At 43.8% G+C, this 25,566-nt stretch overlaps 1 protein-coding gene across 5 annotated transcripts in view; it reads right to left on the bottom strand.

Annotated features, from left to right (window-relative positions):
* SMURF1 (SMAD specific E3 ubiquitin protein ligase 1) overlaps positions 1–25,566 on the bottom strand; it is a 56,826-nt gene that overhangs the window by 18,269 nt on the left and 12,991 nt on the right. For 3 of the 5 annotated variants that reach the window (XM_064153604.1, XM_064153607.1, XM_064153605.1), the window contains exons 2-7: positions 3,768–3,806; positions 3,008–3,116; positions 2,293–2,426; positions 2,105–2,170; positions 865–940; positions 272–525 (exon numbers count right to left, since the gene is read on the bottom strand). In XM_064153604.1, the coding sequence (XP_064009674.1) occupies positions 272–525; positions 865–940; positions 2,105–2,170; positions 2,293–2,426; positions 3,008–3,116; positions 3,768–3,806 (678 nt within the window). The remainder of the gene's footprint in view (positions 1–271; positions 526–864; positions 941–2,104; positions 2,171–2,292; positions 2,427–3,007; positions 3,117–3,767; positions 3,807–25,566) is intronic. The other 2 variants (XM_064153608.1, XM_064153609.1) reach the window with 1 other exon arrangement.

Raw genomic sequence — 25,566 nt, 5'->3', positions numbered from 1 at the left:
GATTAGCAGTGAATTTTCTTTAGCAACATCATACCACAACCTCATGTTTAATTTACCAGCAACCCCTCAGTGTATCCTGGCATAGCCAACTGCTAATTAGCCAAGCTCCCATCTGCACTGCTCAGTTCCCTTTCCAAAATGCAGACCATCAAACACACGTGAATGCTGCGTGTTCTGACAGGTAATCCACATCTGTGTATTAAAGAGGGAACATTTTTCTCTGAAGTCTGTTGAAAAGAACTTCAATTTCAGAGTTCTGGAAAGCTCTTACCATAGCCTTCTGGTAGGTCAGGCGACTGGTGGCCATGTGGCCTGTTCTGAGGTGTCTGTACGGGACCTCTGACTTCAGGAGTCCGCAGTCGCTGTGCCTGCAGCCTCTGATCTTGACTTGGAGACTCTACAAAGTGACAGTTTCCTCCTCCAGCAGCCCCTGTAGTGTCTGTATATGGTGCTGGCTCTTCCATAAAGTAGCTCAACGGCCTTCCAGGTCCAGAATCTTCATAAACCGTTCTGAAAATGGGGAAACTTCAAGAGTTTCCATCACAAGAGAAGTGAATGCAGAAATAACTGTTTCTCTCTCTATCCATGACTTCAACTTTTAACCCAAGATATGCTCTTTTCTTAAGGTTTTTATAGTCCACATTTCTCACTGAAATAGGAGCAGTGATAACAGGAAAAGCTCACACCCTACCTAGTTTAGCTTATTTTCTTCAAGTAAGTATCCAGCTGTAACCTCACTACCTGATACATATTCCCAGAAACATATTAGTCATGCTGATATTAAATATTTCTAGTGTTAGTCACAATTTTTTCCCCCACACAGAAACCATTTTGCTAATTAAGTGTAAAGAAAGCAATCCTTACCCTTCATTCTCCAAAAGCCCTCTACAGTCTACTACAGAACCTCCTGTGCCTATTCTGTCCCTTGTCTGTAAACTGACTGAAATAAAAACAAACAAACAAAAAACAGACACAAGTTAATGATGAAAGTACAACTGTTCCCTTAGAAACACCATAAAAGCCAAACAACCCACATACATACAGGGTAAAATATTAAGGAGAGCAGCTGTGTCCTACCCATGGGAGCCTACCACTTACCAAAACCTCCTTCTATAATCCTAAAACATTACTGATATCTATCTATCTATCTATCTATCTATCTATCTATCTATCTATCTATCTATATATATATATTTTAAGAGAGATGAAAAAACAGAGGCTTCACCTCCTAAAAAAATTAAGCTGAGTTTATTTCTGTAAATATCAAACACAGAATTACAAAAACCACCAAACACTAAACCACCAAATTACAGAATGGTGGAGGTTGGAAAAGACCTTTGGAGACATCTAGTCCAACTGCCCTGCTAAAGTAGAGCTGCTCAGAGCAACTTGCCCAGGATCATGTCCAGATGGGTTTGAAATCTCTCTAGAGGAGACTCCATTATGTCTCTGGGCACATATCAGGTTCTGCAGCTGTGCTCCACGAAGCTCCAGAAAGCTAAGCTGGAGAGAAACACTTCACCACTAGATGTCATCGTTACAGTGCGAATTTGGGGGTTGCCAGCTAGGTAGTTGCTTATCAATGAAAAGCTTGTGCTGGGCAAGTGGTGTGGTGAGGAGGGGGCCAGCAAAACGTGGCAAAATAGGGTAAATTAGGTGTAAAACCAGCACGGCCTTGTTGAGATTTGAAAATGAGTTACATGATCAAAGCTATTAAAAGAGAAGTCTGCAAAATTTCTTTTAACTCCTCCAGATCCTCTTTTCCACAGAAGAATCTTTGCTTGTCACCCTTGGCCCAAATGAAGCAGTTTCATAGTAGCATTTACCCTTCCAGAGCTGCATTAGAAGCCTTGCCAGATACAGACCCTTTCTGTAGTACTGTTTCCCCACTATCAGCTGAGAGAAAACAAACTCCTACACAGGAGTACAATGAAAAAAATCAGGTTATGTAATTTAATCCCATTAAAAGCCAGGAAAAAAAAACCTCAATGCTTGTGACAAAGCAGAGAGAAGCAATAATGACCACAGGTTTCTTTTGTAATGCAACATTTGTCCATCTGGTGTATTTACCACAGAAGATGAAAGTTCAGCTGAGAGTACTTACCCACTATTTGGCCTCGTACAGCATCAGTATCTGTGGGATTTAGTTTGCATAGATCCAAACGCTGGTCTGTGAAAAGAGAACAGGAAAGATCAACAAACCGGTGGGGTGGAGTGGGTGGGAATTCTATTCACTACTCAGACACAAGGCACCAAAGGTTCTCCATTGCCCCAGGTAGGATTTGCTCTTACATCCAGTATCTTTTAGCCTGCTGATGGCATTAGAGAGGAGTCGGACACACCCCAGGAAGCCAGCTCCCTGTTTCTTGTGGATTTTTTTATGGTTCCATACACTGATGGTTATGGAATCTGTCTTCCCAACGTATCTAGGAAAATACACAGCAGAAGAATCACTTTAGAGAAAAAAAAATCTCTCTCTTTTTACTCCACAGAATCAATGCTTTATTTGGCACCAATTCTGACACGTTTTAGTGCATTGGTCATGCTGCTTTATGGTAAATACAACAGAGCTTAAGCCTGAAATGGTGTTATTAATGAATTACTGCACTATGAGTTCACACAGCATGTGAAATGGATATTGCTGCAACATGAATTTCACTCCCGGCAGCCTCGTTAAAAGCTATTAATGTACAAAACTTTACCATTTATGTTTCTAACAATCTGAAGAAAATAAATCACTACAATGAGGACAGTTTTTTTTCTTGGTAGAGGCTGGGCTGCAGTGCTCCAACAGAGCTTAACTTGAAGCAGTTGTGCTGTGTGGCTGGACACGTAAGATATTCCCAAATCCAAACAGCTAAAATCAAAGTACCACAGGCTTCTTTCTTAACCCAAATGTGACTCTCCTTGCTCACACAAAATGAAGCTGCAGTGCCAACCCTTGCATTCCATTTCTGAGATAAATCCCTGGAGTGTTTTTCACTTATGACCTTAACAAACAACTCACAGATCGTAATGCTGGTTCCATTTGGGGTCCAATGTGTTCTTCACAGTGTCAGTCGAATGGCACTGACCTGACCCATCCACAACTATTTTTGCAAACGGGTCAGGAAGTCCTGTGGAAGGCAAAAAAGTGCTGTTAAACACAGTACTTTTTGTTTTCTTTCTTCCAAGATAATGCTAGCCTGAGTTTCAGCTCCCTCAAGAAAGGAAAGTTGCCTAAAACTATTACAGTAAATCCAAAGTAGAGAATTGAGCTCCTCATCAGGTAACACACTTCTGTCATGCAGATCAATGTCTGCCACAAATTGTGAGAGGCCTCAGCAAACAAAAGGTTAAACATGCTTAATTCAAGAGTGGAAAAACATGTCTAGTGATAAGTAGGCATTTTTATTCTGCCTTTAATATAATATTGAGACTGCAACCCTGAGGTACTTTACTCATACCTGTTGGCAGACTTTACAAATAGAGTTGCCTTTGAGATGGATTCCCTTGGAACCCCACACAGACTTGTAAGCAGCAACCTGCTTGTGGGCAGATCAGCCAGACTTTCAACTAGAAGTTTTTAGTCTTTGGCCTTTCCAACTCTACAGAGTCTACACTATCTAAATGCAACTCTGAGTAATGTGTACTCATGTAGTAGTGCAACGTTACCGCAAGAATGGAGCCACAGAACAAATGACACACACAGAGCTGAGCCAATGCACAATCTACAACTAAATCTGATTCATCAAAAGCAGAAAGTTACACAGTTAGGGTGTACTTACTGAAGAAATCTTTCTTTGCAAGGTTCTTGGCACATAATACTGCAAAACAAAAGATGAGACAAAGAAATCTTAAAACCAGAAGGAAAAAAAAAACCTTTCCAGCAATCACAGGAGCTACAATACCACCTGATCATAATTCATTAAAAAACACCCAAATATTAAATGTGAGCATTGTTTTCTCTAGATAAAGATTTACATAATGAGAAAAATTCCTCTGCTGCTTTTGTTCCATTGTTACAATACACAGAAGACTTAATGAAGGCTCCTTTGTCTAAAGCCTCCTCACTTTCTATACTGCATGCTTACGCCAATGCTAAACCAGAGTTGTTTTGTTGTTGTTTCAGAACCCACCCATTTTAGAATAAAGACTGAACAGTTTTTGAACCAAGAAACTCTTCTGGCACTCCTAAAAGACATTTCTACGCTAAGCCACATCAACCACAGTGCAAGTTCCTGCTCTCTGCACGCAAAAGGTACCACCATACTTCATAAAATACAATATGAGAGGTGCAGTTTGCAATACAAAAAGGTTTTGTGGTAGGGAGGATCTCATTTTGGAATAAAAATATGTACTGATGAAGAAATAAAAAATAGTATTTGCATCAAGATGCTTCCCTTGGAAAGGGCCACAAATGAGACATTTCCCTCTCTGCAATTCTACTAAAGAGCATAGTAGGTTAAGCAAAAATGAGATCAGGAAACCTGCATCGATCTCCAGGTCTAGAAGGTCTATCACCAGCTATGAGTCTAATTTTGCTTTTCAGTAAGGACTGCTCAGTACAAGCTCAGCAATCCACATTGTTCAGTGCCCATTAAACTCTTACAACAGGTCAGGAGAAATACTTAAGAGAGCCTAAAATGAAAATATTAGAACTCTAACTTATCTAAAACTAGAATCCAAGAGAAGAAGGTAACTATAAAGGACCTAACTGGTTTTGAAGTAGTCTGTTTCCCTCCCAATTCTTATCTGTCAGAAAGAGAATGAATGTTCAGAAAGATACTCAAATAGACATTTTTCCTGGGACAGACTATTTCAAAATCCTTCTCATCTCTATCTCACCTTCCTCCTGACTTAAACTCAATCTCACCTTAACTCTATATTGAGAAAAGTGAAGACACAGTTACAAAAATAAGGGAGCAAATATTTATGTCACTTGTACTCAAATTCCACCTCTCAGCTCCAAAGCAGTATTTCCCACCTAACACAGCTAGCAGAATAAAAACTGCCTCACCTCATATGTCAAACAAACAGACCAAAGGACTCCACTACTTAACCCAGATATTCATGGAAAAAAAAATACACAAATCCTCTGCCTTAGCAATAATTAAAGCAGCCACACCAGGAAACTATTTTTAGAATGGATTAAAAATTACTTATTTCTTACACTGACAAAGTGTATAAGCAGAGAAAGCTTCTCTTGGGTTATTTTCTTCTAACAACTGACCAAAAAGAAAAAAGAAGTGAAGTCTGCAGGACTATGGCAATTCAATTTGAAAGAAAACAGGATTACAGAATCACCATCCACTGTTCTATGGAAGCACGGCAGGGCAACCTTTAATTTCCTTTTCTTGTTGTGAGTGCTTCAGAAGAAAAAAATAAAAAAAAAAAATCAGGGAATAAGTCCAGGTGAAATCAGAACTTGTGTGTTCTAGTACTTGCCAGAAGGATTTTAAAGTTCCTGAGAGAAGCAGAGCCCTTATTTCATAGAATCATAGAATCAACCAGGTTGGAAGAGATGTCCAAGCTCATCCAGTCCAACCTATCACCCAGCCCTATGCAGTCATCTAGACCATGGCACTAAATGCCTCACCCAGGCTTTTCTTGAACACCTCCAGGGACTTGTGTTTTTTGGTTTTATTTTAAATGAAGTAACTCATTTTACTTCCCCATCCCCAATGTATTTTAAGAATACTGTTTACAACTACCTGAAGGGAGACTGTAGCCAGGTGAGGTTGGTCTTTTCTGCCAGGCAAGCAGCAATAGAACAAGGGGACACAGTCTCAAGTTGTGCTGGAGGAGGTCTAGGCTGGATGTTAGGAGGAAGTTCTTCACAGAGAGAGTGATAGGCATTGGAATGGGCTGGAGGTGTTCATTCAAAGCCTGGATGAGGAACTTAGTGCCATGGTCTAGTTGACTGGCTAGGGCTGGGTGCTAAGTTGGACTGGATGACCTTGGAGGTCTCTTCCAACCTGGTTGATTCTATGATTATTGAGCTGGAAATGTGTTGCATCTACAACGATCTGTATATAGCCTGGCTACATAATTATTACCCTTATTCTATATTTCAGGTGTGCTTGCTAGAGCTAAATAGCAGCATAAGTCTCTAAAGCTGTTATTGAAGAATTACATTTTCTCATTTAACGCTTTTCCCTCTGCCACAGGCTCTCAGTCTGCAGTACATGAGCACGGCTGCCAATTTTCCAGTTGCAGCCTGTGAAACCCTCAATTTTAGGTTGCAAAAATCATTACTCTTTTCTTGTAAGAAAAATATTGGCACAACAGCTAATAGCTGAAATAAACCTTTATGGAGCAATCTCCAGAAACAGGCTGCCCGAGATGGACCATTGGCTCTGTTCCACTGTTTGCATATTAAACCCACTAGAGCAAAAAATATTTTTGAGTGCTTTATCACTTAAAAGCCATAGATTTCTAAATTCCAGTAAAGAAACAGGTGACAAAGGTCAGCAACGGGAGACTAGGACGTGAAACCATGCCAGCGATGGAGCAGACAGCCCCTCCCTGCCCGGTAAAGCTGGGCATAGGCCAGATTTGCTTCTTAAATGCATTGTCACCAACAGGACTTCAGCAGGACTGCCAGCAGGATCTGACTGGTGCTGCTTCAAGCTCAAAACCTGTGAACTCAGGTAGATTGAGCTATAAAGGCTTAAAAAGTTATTAATTTTATCCCTGCATACAGAAGAAGGGGATGGATATTTATCTGCAAGCGAGGCCACCGAGATGTGCTCTGCACAAACCCCAGCTTTGCTCACTTTCCATCTTTCCAAAGTGCCTTTTCTTTCTTCTAAAAGAGAAAGGTTCAGGGCTTGTCAGCAGGAGCAATCTCCCTGCATTTGTTGTAACGTTACAAAAAGGAACTAATTCTCTGACTTGGACATCTACACTCTGCTTTCTCAAAGTCAACCGACTTGTTTCAGCTTGACACAGTATTTGTTTATACTCCGCTCTGGATTGCTGCACAGCACCAAAGAACTATTTCTTTTTAATAGAACAGATCCCAAACAACACTGAAACAATGTCTTTACATCTAGATTAGAATATTTATAAAGGGATGGGAATGTTTTTCTAAGTACCTGACATTACTGAGATAATTTCAAAGGCCAAATTAGCCAGCTGGGTAAAGTACTAGTGTGAAAGTGCATTTGGCAGGAGGTAAAGAAAGGACGAGTCTCATACAAAGTCAGTATTCACCCCGGGGATGTCTTGAATGCAGATGTAACTTGAGCAAGTTGAGTGGTTCCTCTGCCAGCCCCCGGTTGTCCACCCTGCTTCCAAAGCAGAAATGAATCATCTGCTGTGGTTCAGGAGGTGCCGCAGGAGCGAGCTGCAGACGGGTGTAGTGAGGACAGCACAGAGTGGCACCGATGTCTGAACAGCCCAGCTGAGAATTGCATCAGAAAGCTGCTGCCTCGTCACTCAGACACCTATCTCTGCAGCAAGACCAGCATTTTCAGAAGGCAAGCAGAGAGACAGCTTGGGTGAGGAACCATTTCAAACATCCCCATGTAAACAGACCCAGCCTACAAAACCAAAGCCTTCGTGGGCAGGTTCCTTCTCTTGAGCTGTTAGCATTCAAAGGATGCCTGTGAGGCTGTGAGAGTGCTCACACTGCTGCCTCTGCTGTAACACTATTTATTCACACATCACATCCCCCATCCCATAGCACAGTGCTGAGATGCTACAACCATTTTCACCTGCACAGTGTTTTCAGCTGCATAGTGTAAAACTGAGGTGGTTGTGGTTTGAGATCTAGCGGGGGGAAAAAGGCAACAAAACCCCCACCAAACCATCACAACAACAACCACCACCACCCAGGGGAAAAAAAAGTAAATGATGAGAACATTCCATATATCCCAGGCTGTGCCAATGACAAATTCACACCTGGGACTGCATTTATTCACACTTTGCGAGTTAAAGCTAAGCCTCCCTGCTCAAACGAAGGAGCTTTGCATGGGGACAGGATCTGAGCTAACAGCAGCTTTCGGTTAGTACCCAAGTTACTTCTGATGACAAGACCAACCAGCTGCATGTCCACATCTTCCAAGGGAAGGAGGGAAGGTTGTACTGCAGGAAGCTGGCAAATACACCTTTCAGCCATCTTCAGCCTTCCCTTTGATACTGCAGGTTAATCATTTGTGCTTGCACAAACAGGCAGCTGGATTCCAAGATACATTCGTTTTACTTTCTGACAGAAGATAAACACAGGCCAGCAGGCTGATGACGTAGGAAGGACTTTATTTGATATTTACTTCTGTGTAGACCATCTTTAATCACAGAGATATGTAGCATAATCGTTACAAGCATCAGAGGTTGGTTGGTTGAAGATATAAGCATGGAGCAAAGAAGAACAATGAGGCTTTGGAGGAGAAAGGACTAAAGATCTCGACACAAAACGACACTGAAGTTACTGCCGACCACTGAGAAATTTAAAACCCCACAGAGCAGGTCGAATTTGATGCATCCAAGTAAGGGAAACATCTCTGCTAATGCTTCAGACTCTGGGTAGTGTTAAGTTAATGGCTGGACTCCATGATCTTAAAGGTCTTTTCCAGCCTAAATGATTCCATGCTTCAAACTCTGCCCAGCCTTTGACTTGTGGAGCTGGTGTTGGAGAGGAGGTGGCTCCAGCAGTACTATACAGCAGTGGGGCAGCTCCATGTGCATGTTGGCACACAGGGTGGGCTTCACAGCAAAACTTCTGCCCTTCTGAAAAAAACAGTTTTCAGAAAGCTGCCTGGCAAAAACAATGTGCTTCAAGTGTAAAAAAGCCTCCAAACAGAAAAAAAGGCAAAGAGCAGACATCAGCTGTTCTGATGCCCCAAAGTGCCCTGGCTGGCCATTAAAACTTGGCAGAATCTGCTCTGTGAAATCACATCTCGGCCAAAGGGTTTGGTCTGTGTGGTGAGAAATGCTCTGAATCCCTCAGGCCATTCCTTCTGAGCTGTCCCTAGGAATGGCTCTGCTTACCCATCCCGTTCTCTGCATACAACTGTACAGGAGACCTCGCTGAGATAAGCAGTCTGCTTTTATTCCTACTACTAGGCAACCCATGAAGGTTTTAAACGACCTGGACCTCTTTTTAGTTATTTAGATTTTGTAGGGTACAAGAGAAAGGGTTTAATGCAAAAGTAAAGGTGGCTGAAGGCACTGAATGTGTGAAAATGCAGCTGGCCACATCACTGAACTGAACTGTACTGCTTTATTCACAAATTGGGAGCTTACACTGTCACCACAAAAGCCAAAGTTTCTATTCCAGTTCTTTTTTTGTTTGTTTTATGAATACTTTTGGTCTTTCTCTTTGTCTGCTTCAGACTGAAATGTATAAATCCAAGGACTGTTTTAACGTCTCCATAACCAACACTGAATCAGCACAGTGTCTAGCATGCAGGAAAAGACAAACAAACCCAAACTCTTCCCTTACGTTTGCCAAATTATCCAATTAGCTGTAGAGAACTGATTTCATACAGAGATGTGTTCACAGAGTGGCTGTCACTAAGAATCTTGGTATCCTGGTGTCAACGAGACTTGCAATCTGACAGGTACACCGCCCAAAAAGAAGCCCCCAAGACCTTTCAAGCTTCAGGACCATCACACATCGTGCCCTGACATTGAAAGGCTCTGCCTGCTCAAAATGGACCTTGACTACCAGATTAAAGCAATGCTTGATTAAAAAAAAAAACCCAACTCAGTTCTCAAAGAAGTCCTAAGATTTGATACCGAAGCCTTTTTGTGGCCCTTTTGTGTAGGCTGCAGTGAAAATCAAAGCCTCTTTTCAAGGCATGCTTTCCTCGTGGGTTGGAACTTGGCTTCGTGCAGCCAGTTGCAAACACTAGACAACTTTGAAGAGATCTTCAAAAAACCACACACACCCAGAAAAAGCCATTTTTATTAGTCCATTAGCATGTCATTAAAATAGCTACTTGAGCCAGGAATCAAAATTCCATCCTACCTAAGCAGAAACCGTCACGAACAAGACTCTGTCCTTGTGCAAACACCACCGAGTTGACAAAACAGGAATGTTTCATCCTCAGCATTCCTAAGAATTACTCAAACTGAAAAGAGAAAACCCTCCTGGGTGCTGACCAACAGCAAGAATTCATATCCAGTAAGGGCTGATTTAAGCCTCAGTGACACAAATCACTGAACTAACCAGCACAGGTCTGGGTATAGAGCAAGACTCGTGATATTCCCAGTTAACTGAGACTCTGTGCAGCCCAAGACCAGTAAAGCAAGTTTAAGAATGAACTCCCTGAGTTGTAAAATTTGGAGAAACCAAAGAATGATGGAATTAGCTGAAGAACTTTGCAGAGATACAAAAATGGAGCTCAACAGCAAGCTGAGTGAATGCTGAAGTAGAACATCAGAGACAGGCACATAAATCAGAGAAGTGGAAATAAGCATATCCAATTATCTCTCATACAAACTCCTCTTTCTCTTCTCTTGCTGCTCACCCATAACAAATGCCTGAGATAAAGGCCACCTCCTAGATTAAATCTTTCATTAAATCCTAGCTATTACATCAGTTTTCTTATGACTTTGCTATGTCTTCCTCTAATCCAGGCCAAGAACCTTCTCATGCTCTCTACAGTTTCCTGTTTCCTCGACAGACACAAACTCCAAGCACCTCTGACTGCTTGAATCCTACAGACGTGCCCTCAACCCAGCCTCTGCTCCAAACTCAGGAGCTCTTAAGGGATTTATTTGCCCTGTGCACCACAGGGCAGATTCCAGCTACATGAAGTTTCTATTTCTCACCAAAATGGTACTTCCAGGGATATTTTTTTAAAGAGTTATTTTTTAGTTCTTCCTTAGGACAAACCTTTAAGAAATTGCTGTTTCACCACCTTCAGGTAACTACTTCCTGGCCCTGCAGTGTCTGCTTAGCTGTGTAAGAATCATAGGACACGGTCTGCAGTGGAAGAGACTGTAAAGATCATCTAGTTTCAACATCTCTGTTAAGGGCAGGGATACCTTCTACTAGACCAGCTTGATCAGTGCCTCATCCAAGCCTGATTTTGAACACTTCCAGGCTTGGAGACTCCACAACTTCTCTAGGCAACCTGTTCCAGTGCCTTGCCACCCCCATGGAGAAGAATTTCTTCCTAATGCCTCACCTAAATAAACTTTCTTTCAGTTCAAAGCCATTACCCTTTATCCTGTCACTACATACCTTTACATAAAAATCCCTCTCCAGCTGTCCTTTAGGCCCCCTGCAAATAGTGGAAGGTTGTGAGAATGTTTCCCTGGAGCCCTTTGTTCTCCTGGCTTAAAAGCTCCAATACAGCTGTGAAATACAGATGGAGATGCTGGGGCAAGAGTGAGAGCCTAACTGGTGAAGACTCCTCTATCCTCAGGAAGAAATCCTTGAAGCAGCATCCTTCCTCACACCTTTTCTTTGCAGAGTGTTTCCCAATGCTGTCAAAGCAAAGCCACTTTACAGCCACTCTCAAAAAAACACCCTATCAGTGTCAGTTTTAGCAGAGAAAGTGTGAACAGAACATAAAGCCACTGATATCCACTGCATTGTTTTTAAAGCTCAGTCCTCCACCCCCACCAACACACCAGCCAGAACCACAACCAAGTGCAGTAAGAATTTCTTTAGAGAGATTTCCCAAATTCAATCAAGTTTTTCCTTTGCTAAAGTGGCCACAAATGATATTCCAACGCTCTGAAAACAAAGCACAGGCTCAGGCTCCCGCCATAGCATCAGCTTCTGTGTATTCCAGTAAGAAATAGAAACATCTGGGTAGAACTCAACATTTCTGTTAAAACCACAGAGAATAATATCCCTTTCTCAGGGCAAATCTTTGAGCTGACAGCAGAACAAAACCAGGCAGCCAACCGTGTCCTGGGCTGCAGCAAGAGCAGTGTGGCCAGCAGGGCAAGGGAGAGGATTCTCCCCTTTTGCTCTTGTTCTGACAAGACCCCACCTGGAGTACTGTGTGCAGTTCTGGAGCTCCCAACACAAGAAGGACATGGAACTGTTGGAGGGAGTCCACTGGAGGGAGGGTCATGAAGATGCTCAGAGGGCTGGAGCACCTCTGCTATGAGGACAGGCTACAAGAGTTGGGGCCCTTCAGCCTGGAGAAGAGAAGGCTTCAAAGAGACCTTGGAGGGGCCTTCCACTATCTAAAGGGGGCCTACAAGAAGGCTGAGAAGGGACTATTTAGAAGGTCTTGTAATGACATGATGAAGAGTAATGGGTTTAAACTGGCAGAGGGGAGATTTAAACTAGATGTTAGGAAGAAGTTAGTTCCAGTGAGGGTGGTGAGATGCTGGCACAGGTTGCCCAGGGAGGTTGTAGCTGCTCCCTCCCTAGAGGTGTTCAAGGCCAGGTTGGATGAGGCCTTGAGCAACCTGTTCTAGTGGGAGGTGTCTCTGCCTATGGCAAGGGGTTGGAACTGGATGAGCTTTGAGGTTCCTTTCAATCTACACCATTCTGTGATTTCAGAACTCTTAACTGGAAACACAGAATTGGATTTTATAGTTACTCCACACCTCACCATGCAAGCTATAGCTGGTGGGACCCACACAGCTCTGGATTTCTTCCCTTCCAGCTCTTGTCTCTCCAGCCACACACACTTGCATTGAATAATTCAGTTTGAAGCAAGTAGTGTCTATCAAGGCAGGCTCATCTGCAGGGCTTGCAGATGCCTGTGCTCACATTATGAAACAGACATTGGCCTCTGCTGTGCTACACCATTGCCATAAGGAAGTTTAAAACACACCATGAAACTATGTGGCTCAATTGTCTCACAATTACATTAAACCCAAGGATTAAAATTCGTGCTGAAATCTTAATACTTGACTTTTATAGTTACCCAAGAGCTGAAAAAAAGCAGCTGGAAAAAAAAATTCCTAAAGCATGAAAAACATGTTCCTCCACCCACATGTGCTCATAACTCAGATTCCAAGCTGAATTTTACTAAGATTGCCAAATGTATTTTGCACTTTTAACACTTGGGAGCTTTTTATATCTCTACAAATGTCACCACCTTAACAGGACCGTGTGCTCAACCTGGGATCGGTCACCACAGGTCCCATGCAGAGATGAGGATCAAAATCAAGTCTAGTCCTTGTCCCATGTTCCTCATGAACAAAAGGTCCTTTCTAGAATTTTTGTCCAGCTCCTCAGATAGAATTATAGAATCATAGAATCAACCAGGTTGGAAGACACCTCCAAGATCACCCAGTCCAATTTATGACCCAGCCCTAGCCAGTCAACTAGACCATGGCACTAAGTGCCTCATCCAGGCTTTTCTTGAACACCTCCAGGGATGATGTATAGATTTGTTTCTCTGCAAAATGCTAGGTGAACAACAGTGAATTATTAATCAAACAGAGGAAAAAAATGGAACACCTTAGATCTTACTAGGCAGGAATTACGCATTAAATAGCTGATGATCCTCTAACAGAGCATCGTAGCATGATTTAGGCTAAAAGGGACCTCCAGTGATCTTCTAGTCCAATCTCCCTGCAGCCAGCAATGACATCTTCCACTAGATCAGGTTGCCCACAGCCTTGTCTAGCTTGACCTTGAGTACCTTCAGGGATGGGCCCTCAACTACCTCCCTGGGCAATCTGTTTCAGTGTTCCACCACCTTCATGGTAAAGTACCTGGTTTCTAACATCCAATCTCAATCTCCACTAATTTCAAATCATTGCCCTTTGTGCTGTCACTACAAACCTTTGGAAATAGTCCCTCTCCAGCCTTCTTCTACGCCCTTTTCAGGTACTAGAAGGCTGCTATTAGGTATCCCTTCTCCAGGCTGAACAATCCCAGCACCCTCAGCCTGTCCTTGGAGCAGAAGTGTTCCAGCTTCCTGATCATCTTCATGCCCCCCTCTGGTGTCAGTCCATCAGGGTCATGTCCTTTGTGTGTTGAGGGCTCCAGAGCTGGACACAGCACTCTAGGAGAGGTCACAGTGGAGCAGAGCAGAGGGACAGAATCCCCTCTCTCCATCTGCTGGGCAGGCTGCTTTTGATGCAGCCCAGGATGTGACTGTCCTTCCACGCTGCGAGTGCACACTGTTGGCTTATATCCAGCTTCTCTCCCACCAGCATGCCCAAGTCCCTTCCTGCAAGGCTGCTCTGAGTTTCATCATCCCCCAATATCAAGGACTGCCCTGACCTGGGTGCAAGACATAGAAGGAGAACCTCTGCACAGCACAGTCTGCTGCTCCATCAGCATTTAATTTAGATAGTTTGATTTAACATGTCTCTGATCTCCACTTGAATGTATAAAGCAGTAAACTCCTTATTTTCATTAGCAAAAAAAGATGCTTATAAGGACTCTCCTGTGCAGCTGATCATTTGCTTACTAATTCCACACATAGAAGAGTTCTCCAACAAATATTATGTTCACCATATAACACAGACATTTAGATTCTTCTTCTTTCTAGATATTCTCTATGGAGCTACCCACAGCATTATGACAACTCTAAGCTTTATAACCAGTTTGTGAGACTCAAACGAGTTACAAGAACACTTCTGCATTAACAGCAGCTTCCCCTCACCCACTCAAACACCATCCAATTAATGCACCTAGAGCATTAATTGCCAAAATCTCTGCTGCTTTATAAAGGAGGGGCCACAAGAAAGCCAGAAAGGGACTTTTAACAAGGGGTAGTATTGCTAGGACAAGGGGGAATGGCTTTGAGCTGGAAGAGGGAAGATTCAGACTGAAGATTAGCAAGAAATTCTTTACAGTGAGGGTGTTGAGACACTGGAACAGGCTGCCCAGGGAGGTTGTGCATGCCCCCTCCCAGGAGGTGTCAAGGCCCCGCTGGACAAGACCTTAAGCAACCTGGTGTAGTGGGAGGTGACTCTGCCTGCGGAAGGGGAGTAGGAATCTTTAAAGTCCCTTCCAACCCAAAGCATTCTATGAATCTACAAAACAGTACAGAGTAGGAGACCAAAACCAGAAGTAACACATTTGTGGATGGCCACACCTAGAATGCCCAAGGAGAACACACACAGTAGAAAGCTCAAGCACTCACACCAACTAAACCAGAGCCAGCTGTGGGGTTCTGTCCATGGAGCAAAACATTTCTGAACTGATCTGAAGAGAACACACAACTTTTTTACTTTCTGGCCCAGTGTTATCTCCAGCTCTCTTTATATACATATTATCTTGGCTTAAGATATCTGCCTGTTTTGCAAAAAGCAGAAAAGAAACCTCTCAACCTCCCACTGCAAAGTGTGTAAAAGCTATGAAAGCAGAAAGCTTGGTACTGAAAATCTTGGCCAGGTTCAAGTAGCCAAGCATCATTTCAATAGAAACACTCGATTTCACTCAGACAGTAAAAGGTCTCCAATTTCCAAGATAAGATGAAGCAGATCTTTGAGTTCAAAACCTAAACCATGTGTCTTGTAATGGCCAAAGTGGATGGTACTTGCAGCCCTTTGCATACAATCAACCAGACTGAAGGAGACCTTCAAGCTCAACCAGTGCAACCTAGCACCCAGCCCTGTCCAATCAACTAGACCATGGCACTAAGTGCCTCATCCAGGCTTTGCTTCAACACCTCCAGGGATGGCAACTCCACCACCTCCCTGGGCAGCCCATTCCAATGCCAATCACTCTCTCTGCCAACAACTTCCTCCTAACATCCAGCCTAGACCTCCCCTGGCACAACTTGAGACTGTGTCCCCTTGTTCTGTTGCTGGTTGCCTGCCAGAAGAGACCAACCCCACCTGGCTACAGCCTCCCTGCAGGTAGTTGTAGCCAGCAATGAGGTCATCCCTGAGCCTCCTCTTCTCCAGGCTAAACACCCCCAGCTCTCTCAGCCTCTCCTCATAGGGCTGGGCTCCAGACCCCTCACCAGCTTCACCACCTTCTCTGGACACATTCCAGGGTCTCAATATCTCTCTTGAATTGAGTGGCCCAGAACTGGACACAGTAGTGTCAATATTGCAGTGAAGCAATCTGAATGTTAAACACTGCTGAAAAGGAGGAAAAGCACAGCCAATTTAGCACATTCTCAATGGCAGTTTAAAGAACTGAGATGTTCTTTCCCAACAGAACCAGTATTTAGCTTCTTAGCTTCTTTGCAATTAAATTAGACACAAAAATCAACTTTATAATATCAAAATTTTCCAGTGGGGGTAGTTTGATCAAACAGCCCAAACTTAATGTCTGGTTTTCATCAAGCACTAAGTAGATTGCTTACAAGCAAGGACATTGTCCCTTAAAAAATGAATGGTGTTAAGTTATGTGTAAGTTGTAAACTATGTAAACTATTAGTACATTCCATGAGGGCTTAAATATATCAGTTGAAGTGTTTTGGTTAAACAATTCACAGGGAACATTGCCTTAAAATGAAATCTGCAGGTTTGGCCCTAGTCAAAGCAGGACTGCTCAGCTCAGTGTTAAACTTAAAGCTGCATTGTGGAACAAGAAGCTGGCAAGAGAATTGCTTAGGTGACCCAAGATGCTGCTGATGTTAAAATTAACTGCCAGCAAAATGAAAAAGAGAATAACATTATTTAAAAACACTGAAAATAAGAAATAGCAAATTCTGCCACAGTGATTTTTACAAGTTGCAGTTGAATATATAAAACACTGATGATCGCCATGGGTGCAATACTCAAGAATGCACTTTTCTTCCTTCATTCTGAAACATTAGAGTGAAGAAATCTCCAACATAGAAATTCCACAGGACAAAAAAAAAGGGGAAAAAAAGAAATTGAGCCTATAAAATATGAGAGATATAAAAAGAGCAAACCTCAAGAAAAGCAGCACACTGGGCTGAAGCTGGTTTGCACCAAGTGCAAGCTCCTGCATTGCAGTCGAGGCAATCCCAAGCACAATTCCAGGCTGGGCAGTGAGTGGCTGGAGAGCAGCCCTGAGGAGAGGGACTTGGGGGTGCTGCTGGACCAGAAGCTCAACAGGAGCCAGCAGTGTGCACTGGCAGCCCAGAAAGCCAACCAGAGCCTGGGCTGCATCAGGAGAAGTGTGGCCAGCAGGGCCAGGGAGGTGATTCTCCCCTTCTACTGTACTCTGTTTAGACCCCACCTGGAGTACTGCATCCAGTTCTGGAGCCCCTATTACAAGAGGGATGTGGAGATGCTGGAGTGTGTCCAGAGAAGGGCCACGAGGATGATCAGAGGGCTGGAGCAGCTCTGCTGTGAGGACAGACTGAAAGAATTTGGGCCGTACAGTCTGGAGAAGAGAAGGCTCCCAGGTGACCTTCTTGTGGCCTTCCAGTATCTGAAGGGGGACTACAAAAAGCTGGGGAGGGACTTTTTAGGCTATCAGGGAATGACAGGACTAGGGGGAATGGAGCAAAGCTGGAGGTGGGGAGATTCAGACTGGATGTGAGGAGGAAGTTGTTGAGCATGAGAGTGGTGAGAGGCTGGAATGGGTTGCCCAGGGAGGTGGTTGAGGCCCCATCCCTGGAGGTGTTTAAGGCCAGGCTGGATGAGGCTGTGGGCAGCCTGCTCTAGGGTAGGGTGTCCCTGCCCATGGCAGGGGGGTTGGAACTAGATGATCCTTGTGTTCTCTTCCAACCCTGACTGATTCTATGCTTCTATGTTTTATTAAGACTCAGGCATGTTTTGCCTTTCTTTAATTATTGGACAATCTTCAAGCAGTTGCTAGAGATCTACTGCAGAGAATGACATTTACCAAGTACCTCTTCTAGCACTACTAACCACTCCAGTAGCTGTGACCACAGCAAATTCCAACAGGTACTGGATGACTTTTCAAGAGGCACAGTCAACATCCCTTTTTTTTTTGCAAGTCAATGAAAAACATTCTTTCTGTCAAGCCAGGCATCAGTACCATATCACTGCTTTAAACCCACAAACCACAGGGCAACTAATGACTTACAAACTTTCCCTAATTTCCAGCACACCTAATTGGTTTCCAGGCTCACATTTTAACTGGGGTTTGCTGAGTGCTCTTTGGTATGTTTGGATAGAAATGCAAAAAACCCTATGAGGAAAGGCTGAGGGAGCTGGGGTTGTTTAGCCTGGAGAAGAGGAGGCTCAAGGGTGACCTCATTGCTGTCTACAACTACCTGAAGGGAGATTGTAGCCAGGTGAGGTTGGTCTCTTCTCCTGGACAACCAGCAACAGAACAAGGGGACACAGTCTCAAGTTGTGCCAGGGGAGGTCTAAGCTGGATGTTAGGAGGAAGTTCTTCACAGAGAGAGTGATTGGCATTGGAATGGGCTGCCCAGGGAGGTGGTGGAGTCACCATCCCTGGAGGTATTCAAGAAAAGCCTGGATGAGGCACTTAGTGCCAGGGTCTAGTTGACTGGCTAGAGCTGGGTGCTAGGTTGAACTGGATGATCTTGGAGGTCTCTTCCAACCTGGTTGATTCTATGATTCTAAGTCTTGCCATATAAAGCTTTTCAAAGCCACAGGGCCTCATTTGCCAAAGAAACTTTATCATGCTGTTCCAGCTTTTCCCTGCCTGATTCATAAATCTGCTGCTCCTTCCTTGCATGATAGCAAACAGGTGAGGTGAAGCAGTGATCTCTGAACAAATCCAGAACTGAATCAAAAATCAATATTCAGTGAGGACTTATCAGTGTTCAAAAGCCTAGAAAAGTCAATGTTCAGTGAAGAGTTAACAGCATACAAAAGCCTAGAGCAATGAGTTCATTCTGTTCTAGGCTGCTTAGTGAATGGACAGCTCAAAATTGAGCCAGACAGGATTAATTCCAGCAGCACTTCTTTCTTCCTGTAGCTCCCTGGGCTTCTGTTACCAACTTCAGGATAGCAAGATGGAGCTGGTAGTGGAAAGAAGTGGTGTGGACTAATAATCCATAATAAATGAAAGGCTGAGAGAACTGGAGCTGTTTAGTTTGGAGAAGACTGAGAGGGGATCTTCTTAATGTTTACAAATATCTGAAAGGTAGGTGTCAAGAAGAGATCAATCTCTTTTCAGTGGTGCCCTGTACTAGGACAAGGGGCAATGGACACAAACTGAAACACAGAAATCTCCACCTCAACATGTGGAAACACATCTTTGCTCTGATGTGCTGGAGCACTGGAGGATGATGCCCAGAAAGGTTGTGGATCCTCCTTCTCTAGACTTCCAAAACTCACCTGGACATGTTCCTGTGTGGCCTGCCCTGGATGATCATGCTTAGACAGAAGGTTTAAACTCAATCTCCAGAGGCCCTTTCCACCAACCCCTACTGCTCTGTGATTCCAAGTTTTGATTCCTAACTTAGAATCCTAGTACTGAGGTAAAAATGCCTTTAGTGTCTTGTAGGCAAAAGAGTAGAACTCAAACATTCTGCTGACTTCTGTTCTTGATGACTGCCTAGCTATCAGCTCTCATACAAGTCACACTTAATCAACAGGTTCAACCTCCATTCTTTTGCAGGATTTCAGCTGCCAGAACGGACAGTACAGATCACTGAAATGTGATGGCTGTGTAGTAGAGTGAAGATATTGCTGCAAAAAAACACCAGAGAGTTGTTCACAACCCCACTTGCACACCGTGCTGTAGCTGATCTGTATTAAAAGGGAGTAGTTTTATTTGCCACACACAAGTGACACCTTATGTTGAGAACAGAGCAGGGGTTCAAATAAAACACCATCCAGTATTTTTTCTCAGATCATTTAGCTAAGTTGACTGAAACTTGGTCCTTGGTATAGACACAGCCGCTTCACAAGTGGCACGGAGGAGAACACCATCATAGAATTATAGAATCAATCAGGTTGGAAGAGACCTCCAAGCTCATCCAGGCCAACTTAGCACCCAGCTCTAGCCAGTCAACCAGACCCTGGCACTAAGTGCCTCATCCAGTCCTTTTCTGAACACCTCCAGGGACAGCAACTCCACTACCTCCCCGGGCAGCCCATTCCAATGCCAATCACTCTCTCTGCCAACAACTTCCTCCTAACATCCAGCCTAGACCTCCCCTGGCACAACTTGAGGCTGTGTCCCCTTGTTCTGTTGCTGCTTTCCTGGCAGAAGAGACCAACCCCACCTGGCTTCAGCCTCCCTTCAGGTAGTTGTAGATAGCAACGAGATCACTCCTGAGCCTCCTCTTCTGCAGGCTGCACACCCCCAGCTCCCTCAGCCTTTCCTCACAGGGCTGTGCTCCAGGCCTCTCACCAGCTTTGTCACCCTTCTCTGGACACGTTCCAGTGTCTCAATATCTCTCTTGAATTGAGGAGCCCAGAAGTGGACACAGTTCTCTAGGTGTGGCCTGACCAGCCCAGCCTTGTGCAGGAACACTCACCACAAGCCTGCCAAAGCTCTACTTACTGACATTAGGTAAAATACAGCCAAACACCTCTTTGTCTTCATTATTATTTCATTATATATTTACACCCAGGTGATTCAAAAAACATATGCAGCAAAGTGTAAAAACGACACCTTGACTGTGAGGATTGCTCTAATAATTTCCAAAAGAAAAGCTAAAATAAAGGTGCAAAGTTTAAATTGAGGAAGAGGAAAGCAGAATTGTGGCATTGCTTCCAATTCTGTATGAAGTACATCAGCTGCTTTAGAACAGTGGTTTTAATTCCTGGAAATGTTCAGCTCTAAAGATCTTCAGTAGCTTGTTTTGTGCTTATTCAGTTTGTTACAATCCCTTTCAACGAGAGTCTGAGATGCTACAAGTTGCTCTCCACTTTATTTCTGCAGTGGTTTTTATCTGTTCAGAGCTCAGCTTAGAGCCTCCTTGTTTACAAATGAAAAAGCAGAGGCAGCACCAAACACAGGACTGCATTTGTGAAGGGCACCGACACTGAAAGGTGAGAGGAGATGCTGGACAGCTGCCAGTCCATAAGCTCCTCTCGGTTTATTAGCCTGGGCCCCGTGCCAGCAGTGCTGAGCCGGTGGGGGATGTGTGGGGAGTGAGGGGTGACAGTGGTGGCACCAGTTAATGGGGAAGGAGGAGGGCACATTTTTGTGCGTGTGTGCAGGGGTAAGGAAGCTGTGGTGGAGGGGAAGGAGAACAGGGAAGAAACGCAGCTTGTTCCCAAAAAAGACTGCAATTACCAAGATATTAATAGTTTTTGGAAGCCAAATTCCTTGTCATTCATTCACCTACTTCTGTTCTTTCTATTAACTCCAGTAGAGAATCACTATTTCCTTCTACAGGACCTTAGTCAAGCTACTGCTGGAAAAACATCCCTTTGTAATGAATTTTCCTCGAAATTAGGGTGAAAGCTTTTATGCAGAGAAAAAAAAAGATAATCTGGTTTAATAACAGAATCACCATGCTTGGAAAAGACCTCTAAGATCACCAAGTTCAACCGGTCCTATTTAAAAGCTACATGAAGGGAATGATGCATCAGAGAGTTCTTTGACCGTTGCTCTACAGGAAGTCTTGCCTATGAGCGCACACAGACACAGACTCTGCAATCCACCTAATCACCTATTAGTCACACAAGTGATAAATCCCTGAAAGCACTTTGACTTGGGTCATGCAAGCGCTGGGTGAACCAAGTTCCATCAGTCCTCGCCTGATTTCCGAGCCATGAGCCGCACATGACCGCTGCTGTGCCCGGGGAGATGCGGGTCGATACGCGGGCACCCTGTCGCTGAGCTCTCTAGGGATGCGCCGTGGCGTGAGTCGGGAGCTCCCAGCTGTCTGTGGGCACAGGCTGCACAGCTATTGATGGGATTAGTGCTCCATCTCGCTGGTGTGTTCACACTACACCACCAGCACGGCATGGTTTTAAGGGATCTTAAAGGCTCCACATCTTCCGGCCGTGTTCCACCTAAAAGGATGCCACAGAAGGCTGAGGGGCAGATCGTGTGGCAGCGGCTGCCGAAAGGAAACATTTTCCTTCAGAAATAATTAATCACCCGTTGTGTTTGAGTACAAACATCCAGATCTAACAGGCATGTGCTTCTCTCAGCTGAGTAGCAGTGAAATGGACAATCAAAAACCGCCACTGCTGCAGAGCTGGCAGTGCTGCTGCTCGCTTGCCTGGATTGATGATGCTCCCTGGGACCTGCTCTCACTGTGCGGTTAACTAACAACCTCAGGTAGCACCCCCTTCATGCAGACACTATCAAAGTTCAGCAGATCCATGTCCTATCAGTGTCATGATTCTTACACAAACAGAACCATCCTCTTCACTTTAGGTATTTTGAACAAAATATCTAATTCTGGTGTGACCTAAAGGAGGCACAACAGGGAGAGATGAATGGCACCAAACAAGATTATGTGAAAAGAAGGCTTTTATTCAGAATAAAGCTGTATCAGCCTATGTGTTACTCCCTTGTTCTAATTATATAGGACAGCATCTATTTAAACTGCCAAGTTAATGACTTCAAATTTGATCAATAGTCTCTGTTTATTCAGCCCAGTGCGACTGACAGTCACCAGGAATGAACAACAAAACAAACAGACTGGTCAGAGCCAATCTATGGTTGGGCAAGAAAAGCCACTCCGCCATGGCAAACACCCTTCAATTTAGGGTGAAGGTGGGGAAGGAGGCCTGCTGCCTGGGGACATTGACACAAGTCCCTTTCCTTTGTGCTCACAAAACATTTAACCACATTATTCTGCTTACTACCAACTCATGAGCAGAATGAACTCAAGCAGAACTAACATCATGGATACAGAGTGACTCCAACCCTTATCTTGTGCCATCTAGCTATGTAAAATATTTCCCTTTGTTGTAAGATGGAGCATGGTAGGACATGACAGCAACAAGAGGACATCACTAAGACTGAGGAAAGCAGTCACTTCCCTCGTTGTCACTATATCTACTACAGAAAGAACCTTCCTTTGGAGCAGCTTCCAGAAAGGCTAGAACCATCTTCTTGAAAGCAAGATGAAAAAACATCCTTGAGTGAATCTCTAGCCAAAAGATGCTGAGAATGTTTTAGTTACAGACTGGCTTCAGAAACCAAAATAAAAATTGAGTTTAGAAGGAAAAGAGATAAGACACAGCATGCATGGAGCATTCTAGCAAAGATTTCTTCCTTTTTTAATTAAAAAAAAGGAAAAGCTTTCCTTGCAAAGAGTTTCTCAACAGTGCCTCTAAAGCAACATATGTGGAATTCCCACCCAGGGAATTCTTTTTTTTAGGAACAATTTGCAAGCTACTCAATAAAGGAAATTCCTTTTCTAATCTCAAGTGAATCCACAGCCACAATGGTTGGGATCTTGATGAAAACATTTCAGTGCATTATCCTCACCAGGACGTTTGGCTACAGTATTTTTGACATTATGCATTCATCACTTTGCCTGCAACAGCAACTGTTTGCTATTTATCTTGTACAAAACGTCAGTGTCCATTGCAGCAATAAATTACAGTCCCACTGCTGCTGCCAGATGCCTCAATCAAAGGCATTATACTACCATATTATATAAGTAATACTGGAATTTGAATGAAAAGACTCCATCTTCTTCCTATTGGACCTTAATGTATGTATTTTGTGTTCAGATGTAAGATTTATGCCAGTGGCACCACCCAACTGGGATCTCACCTGGAGTGCTGCATCCAGCTCTGGAGCCCTCAACACATGAAGGATATGAACCTGATGGAGTGGGTCCAGAGAAGGGCCACGAAAATGATCAGGGGGGTGGCACATCTCTGCTATGAGGACAGGCTGGTGGAGCTGGGGTTGGTTCAGCCTGGAGAAGAGAGGGCTCCGGGCAGACCCAATAGGAGCCTGCCAGTACCTGAAGGGGGCTACAAGAGGGCTGGAGAGGGACTGTTTGCAAAGGATGAGGACACTGGTTTGAAATTAAAGAAGAGTACATTTAGATTGGATGTTAGGAATAAGTTCTGCACCATGAGGGTAGTGGAACACTGGAACAGGCTGCCCAGGGAGGTAGTTGGGATCTCATCCCTGGAAATATTCAAGATCAGGCTCAACAACGCTCTGGGCAACCTTCTGTAGTTGAAGATGTCCCTGCTAACTGCAGGGAGGTTGGACTAGAATCACAGAATCAACCAGGTTGGAAGAGACCTCCAAGATCACCCAGTCCAACCTATCACCCAGCCCCATCCAGTCATTTAGACCATGGCACTAAGTGCCTCATCCAGTCTTTTCTTCAACACTTCCAGGGAGATGACGTCAGGAGGTCCCTTCTAGCCCAAACCATTCTATGCTTCTATAGTGCAACTAAAAAAATATGAAGTTCTGCTAAACAGAAAGCTCTTTATTGAACTATCATATTAACACAGCCAAAGTCCAAAATTTAATACCTAAACCCCTCCAGTGCATGAGGACAGCTGGTTCAATCAAACCAAAGAGGTTTGCTTTCCATTTTGAATCGATGAAACGGATTCAATACATTACTTTTCGCATGGACGGTTAACAGTGCTAATATTCCAAATAAAATGAAATGCTGTAGGAGGAAAAAAAATCTCACCAGGGCTGGCTCTCACAGGATGTGTTATTGGTTCTCACAGTATTTCAGTATAATGGAGGCCTGACAATGTCACTGAACAGGATTACAAAACACATCTCTTCACAGCTCGTGACACAGAGGCTCCCAGAAATATCTCTTTCTTCACTACTTTCTCAACACATGGAGCACACTTGAACACAGGCTAACACTTGGGGGAACCATAAAGCAATAGATTGTTTGGGTGTTATTTTTAAGATGGTGTTTCCTATGCACCAAAAAGTTGAGCAATTAAAAGCAAGCCTTTTATCTGCACTCAGACCATGAACAGAACTCGCACTCCGGGGAATCCGATACCGTCCAAGCACGGACGACAAACTATGAGATAGAACCAAAAGAGCAAAATGTAACAAGCAATTTCCATAAGAGAAAATCCTTTAAACACCATTTCACTCCTTGCTAAAGTAAGCAGTGTGGCACTAATTTGAAGTGATAGTGCTGTTCTTTAATTAAACCACACCAGTAGGAGGTTGATGCACTGGTTGATGCTGCAAGCGACGTGCTCGCAGGACACAGATGATTCTTTGTGTAAGGAATTAACACACAATTTCATCTGGCTTAAAAAGCAAAGCAAAACCCTCAAGTCAAAACAAACATGGAGTGAGTGTTCTTACAGGTGCTTGATAAAGTCATCTGGATGTTTCCTTCAGAGAATGTTGTAAAATTCTGGGGGATAAAAAAAACTAATCCCCCAAATACAGACCACGCTCAGTCTGGTTGTGCCATGAAGACTTTCATTTATGAAGCTTGATTTATCTATAGGTGTGTGTGGGACCGAATACATGCATGTCCCTCTTTCTATCTCAGAGCTCCACTCCTGTTTTCCCGTGTTGCTGCCTCCACATCTCCTGTCCACACGACTGGGGCCAGGGCCAGGCATCCCTCCTTGCCCCCAAGCAGCAACTCTGGTGAGAGCTGGAGAGATTTGTTGTACAAAGCTACTCATCTCCATGAGTCTTGTGTGCTTAACATCACTGCCCCTAGTAAATTTGACTGAAATCAGATGAAGAGCCAAAAATTAGTTTGAGAATGACAAGTGCAATCTCTTTTTCAGCTTGGTAACTTTTCAGTCTGGAAAGAAGATTAAGCTTGTCCTATAAAAGTTTATCCATCAGCCTGATGGTCAACTAAGGCAGCACCATCTCCTGAAAGCTGCAGACAGCTTCTGTGTGCCAGGTTTCATCTGCTGATTGTGCAACCACCAAAAGCCTAG

Source organism: Pogoniulus pusillus, chromosome 13 (assembly GCF_015220805.1).
Source record: "Pogoniulus pusillus isolate bPogPus1 chromosome 13, bPogPus1.pri, whole genome shotgun sequence".
NCBI classification, from domain to species: Eukaryota; Metazoa; Chordata; class Aves; order Piciformes; family Lybiidae; genus Pogoniulus; species Pogoniulus pusillus.
This window is presented reverse-complemented; position numbering and strand designations above follow the sequence as displayed.